Below are 3972 nucleotides of genomic sequence, written 5' to 3' on the forward strand. Positions count from 1 at the left end.
GACTCATTAGAGGCAACACACGAGTATTAGCGACAATTTCATAATTAACCATGGTCATAATTAAGTATATTTTTTAAATTATAATCTACTAATTAAAATTTGAATACAATTTAATAATTAATATATAAAAAAATTATAGTGCTATATAATAATAATAATTTGAAAAAATATATTACTTTTTCAAAGATATCTCTTTTAAAATAAACAAAAACAAATGCATCGTTGATTTAAAGTCAACAATGATCTACATTTCCACGAAAATAATAAAATCACGCGGCATTTTTGACCACTTCAGTCATCTTTAGACGTTCATCCCTCCATAGTCCAGATACTTGCTGCCATCATTCCACCTTACCTAGTTAACAAAAATGAAGAAACTTCAAGTTTTTCGTATTGTTATCTCGATCTTATTATCAACAGCATCAACAGAAGCTCTTGATTACGCCAAGACAGGATGCAAAGATAGTTGTGGGGGAATCGAGATTCCATTCCCTTTTGGGATTGGATCAAACTGTTCTGTGAACGAATGGTATGCTATTGATTGCAACTCTTCAAAACCATATCTATCTGCATTCCACAACCTGGAGGTGTCAAGTGTGAGTTTGCAAGAGCAAACAGTCACAGTTAAGGTCCCAACAATCTCTGGTTGCCCGAATCCATTGAAGAATAACTCTCTTATCCCAAGTGTCGACCTTGGTGAGAGCCCCTTCCTATTTTCCAAAACTCATAACATATTCGTGGTTGAGGGGTGTGGTGATGCTGCTATCTTGGACGATCAGAACCATTTCACTGGATGTTCAACTACTTGCCTCAATGAATCAATCAGTGAAGAAAATAATTATTCTGGCATCAGTTGTCAAACTACAATTCCTCATTATTTACAGTCCTACACTGTGGATCTTTCGCGTTTACAAAGGCTTGATGGAGGTGGACATTGTGGGTCTGCCTTTTTGGTGGATGAAATATATGATGACCAAGTGTATGAAGATTATCGTGTCAAGAATAATTCTTTTATTCCAATATCACTTATGTGGACCCTAAAACACAATGAAATACCAAATTGTTGGGAAGGAAAGGTCAGGAGACTAACGCTGGATTTGGGTAACGGTAGTTACGTGAGTTCTAAGAAGTGCTACTGTGGTGTTGGACGAGAAGGAAACCCTTATTTGCACAATCAATGCCAAGGTATATAAGTTTGTGTATTCTTTTCGCGTTAATTGTGTATGTCCAGGCAACTTAATTACGCTTTGTGTTATGTGAATTTAGAATTTCAAAGCTGTAAAATGTGTCGGGATTCTGGACGAATCTGCCAGTATGATGAAAGAGATGTGAATGATATAGATTCCGGGTGGGATTTCTTTTGTGTTTATCCTTCCGTATATAGAACCGAAGATCTTTCAAGAAGCAAATCACCGATAGGTGTTATTCTAGGTAATATACTCTGATCCTAGGAGATACATATAAAACATCATAATTGATGCTTGAATTGAATTAAATTGATAAATTTATTCAAACTTGGGCTTTAAGGTAAATAGGCTGTAGTTGATACAATTGAAAATATTACAACACTGCTAGATAGGTAGTATAAAACCTTACATGTTCCTTTGAAATTTATTAAGATCGATGTTTAAAACTTATGTTTCTAGGACTTAACTAACACACCTATACCTCCTAAATCTACACCGAAGCAAGACTTGAATCAGTAAGCACATGTTAAGGGACTTCTTTAAGATGTTTACAAATTGTGAAACAATTATATGTGATCATTTTAATAGTAATGAAAAATAATCATGCAGTTGAATCAGTAGATTTGAATCTCGTTGTTATATTTTTTTTCTTGATAACCTTATTCTGAAGTATACTCCGTAATATATAATGGTTACTGGTGTTCATATAAACTTTCTATGCTCTATGCACATACGGACATAAGTATTTTTTCTTTCTATTATGAGGTCCGGGATTCAAGTCTCATTTGCAACATCGGTGAATTTTAGATGTAGAATAAAAGTAGATTAGATTTTCGTTTAAAAAAACAAAAACATTGATACATTATTTACCTAAAATTGTCAATATTTTTCTTATCTTCCATGCATGATAATGGGAGACGATTTTCTCATCGACCAAATTTTCTAACAGAAATATAATGGCTCATATTGTAATTCATTATATTTCCTTAATAAAACCCCATTCCACTAGTAAATAAATTTAATCTACAGGGAAAAGTACATTTCTTATGTAACAGATTATTCTATTCAATCGAGTTTTTCATTCTATATTTCTATTGTAATACATATATCTATTCTAAAATCCCAGATTCCTTTAATTTGAAATGTTGACTATAATGAACAATTTAAATTGGTAATATAATTTTGTTGTATTTGCCTCTTTTCAGGTATTAGCATATCCATAGGGTTGCTCTTCCTAGCAAAGATCATCTTCGAGTTGTACAAACTAATCAATAAAATAAAAACCAAGAGACGGAGAGAGAAGTTTTTCAAACACAATGGTGGCCTACTTCTTAAACAACGAGAAGCAACTGATACTAGTTTAGTTGATAAAACCATACTTTTCACCGCTACTGAGTTGGAGAAGGCGACTAACCATTTTGATGATAACAGAATTCTTGGACGAGGAGGTCAAGGCACAGTGTATAAAGGCATGTTATCAGATGGAAGGATTGTGGCAGTTAAGAAATCAAAAGTTGTTGATGAGAGCCAACTAGAGCAATTCATCAATGAAGTTGTCATTCTTTCACAAATTAATCATAGGAATGTGGTCAAACTATTGGGATGTTGCCTTGAGACAGAGGTTCCTATACTTGTCTCTGAATTCATCCCAAATGGAACATTGTACGAACTTATTCAAGGCCATACTAATGACTTCCCACTTTCTTTGAACTTGAGATTACAAATTGCTGTAGAGGTATCTGCGGCACTATCTTACTTACATTCTGAAACTTCTATTCCAATCTATCATAGGGATGTTAAGACCACTAATATACTTATGGATGAAAAGTATAGAGCCAAGGTTTCTGATTTTGGAACATCAAGGTTGGTATCAATAGATCAAACTCACTTCACGACCTTAGTCAAAGGAACATTTGGTTATTTGGATCCAGAGTACTTCCAAACCAGTCAGTTCACCGAAAAGAGTGATGTCTATAGCTTTGGAGTTGTTTTGCTAGAACTTTTGACAACAGAAAAGCCAATTTCATTTACAAGATTTGGTGAAAATAGAAATTTAGCTACACACTTTATGCTGGCCATGGAAAAAGGCCATGTGATGTCTATTTTTGATGCAATGGTTGTGAAGGAAGGTTCTAGGGATGAGCTCTTGGCCATAGCTGACTTAGCAAGTCGATGCTTGGATGCTAATGGAAGAAACAGACCAACAATGAAGGAAGTAGCCATGGCGTTGGAAGGTATGAGAACATCACATGTGTCGTCAGCTGTTCAAATGATTTTTGGAAAAGTGAACTCTAGCACAAATATATTTATGCTACCAAATGATGAGTCAATGTCAACAACAATTAATTTCAGAGAAAGCATTAGTAAATGATGAGGTAATTTGTAAGTTTATGAATTATGTGTTAATTTCTCGGATAGTTATGTGTTTATCGACAAGTTATGAAAGTTAAAAAGTATGTTCTCTTTCTCCGTGTCTCTTAAACTTTCCAGTTTTGGTATGAGTAATGATAATTCCATTGTATCAAAAGGATCTTCTCCATATGATATTTTCGTTCTCATCATCCACTATACAATAGCTATAAGCCTATAACCATCTTTTAGGGCATTCATAATGCATTGAACTTCCTAGAATTGAATGGATTGTCACATAATTTTTTACATTCCATACAACTTTATCAATTTTTTTCTACAATGCATTGAACTCTAAAAGTTCAATAGAAAATTACAAAAGCTAATTTATACTATATATTTAAGAATTAAAAACTTTACTTTTTCCCATTAAAGA

General features: G+C 33.6%; 1 protein-coding gene across 2 annotated transcripts; it reads left to right on the forward strand.

Moving 5' to 3' along the window:
- Nucleotides 1-302: 302 nt before the first annotated feature.
- Nucleotides 303-3652, forward strand: LOC145159812 (wall-associated receptor kinase-like 2). Of its 2 annotated transcripts, XM_079078857.1 has the most exons (3): nt 303-1185; nt 1267-1431; nt 2393-3652. In XM_079078857.1, the coding sequence occupies exons 1-3, from the start codon at nt 369-371 to the stop codon at nt 3556-3558; spliced, it is 2148 nt and encodes a 715-aa protein (XP_078934983.1). In that variant the 5' UTR covers nt 303-368; the 3' UTR covers nt 3559-3652. The 2 variants fall into 2 exon arrangements, with proteins under 2 accessions (XP_078934983.1, XP_078934984.1); XM_079078858.1 differs by lacking the exon at nt 1267-1431.
- The last annotated feature ends 320 nt before the right edge of the window (nt 3653-3972 follow it).

Source organism: Lactuca virosa, chromosome 2 (assembly GCF_052849685.1).
Source record: "Lactuca virosa cultivar CGN04683 chromosome 2, Lactuca_virosa_CGN04683_v6, whole genome shotgun sequence".
Classification (NCBI taxonomy): domain Eukaryota; kingdom Viridiplantae; phylum Streptophyta; class Magnoliopsida; order Asterales; family Asteraceae; genus Lactuca; species Lactuca virosa.

Coding starts and splice junctions, on each gene's coding strand:
- LOC145159812 (XM_079078857.1), top strand. CDS start 369: ATGAAGAAACTTCAAGTTTTTCGTATTGTTATCTCGATCTTATTATCA. Junction 1,186..1,266: donor TTTGCACAATCAATGCCAAG/GTATATAAGTTT, acceptor ATGTGAATTTAG/AATTTCAAAGCTGTAAAATG. Junction 1,432..2,392: donor ACCGATAGGTGTTATTCTAG/GTAATATACTCT, acceptor GCCTCTTTTCAG/GTATTAGCATATCCATAGGG.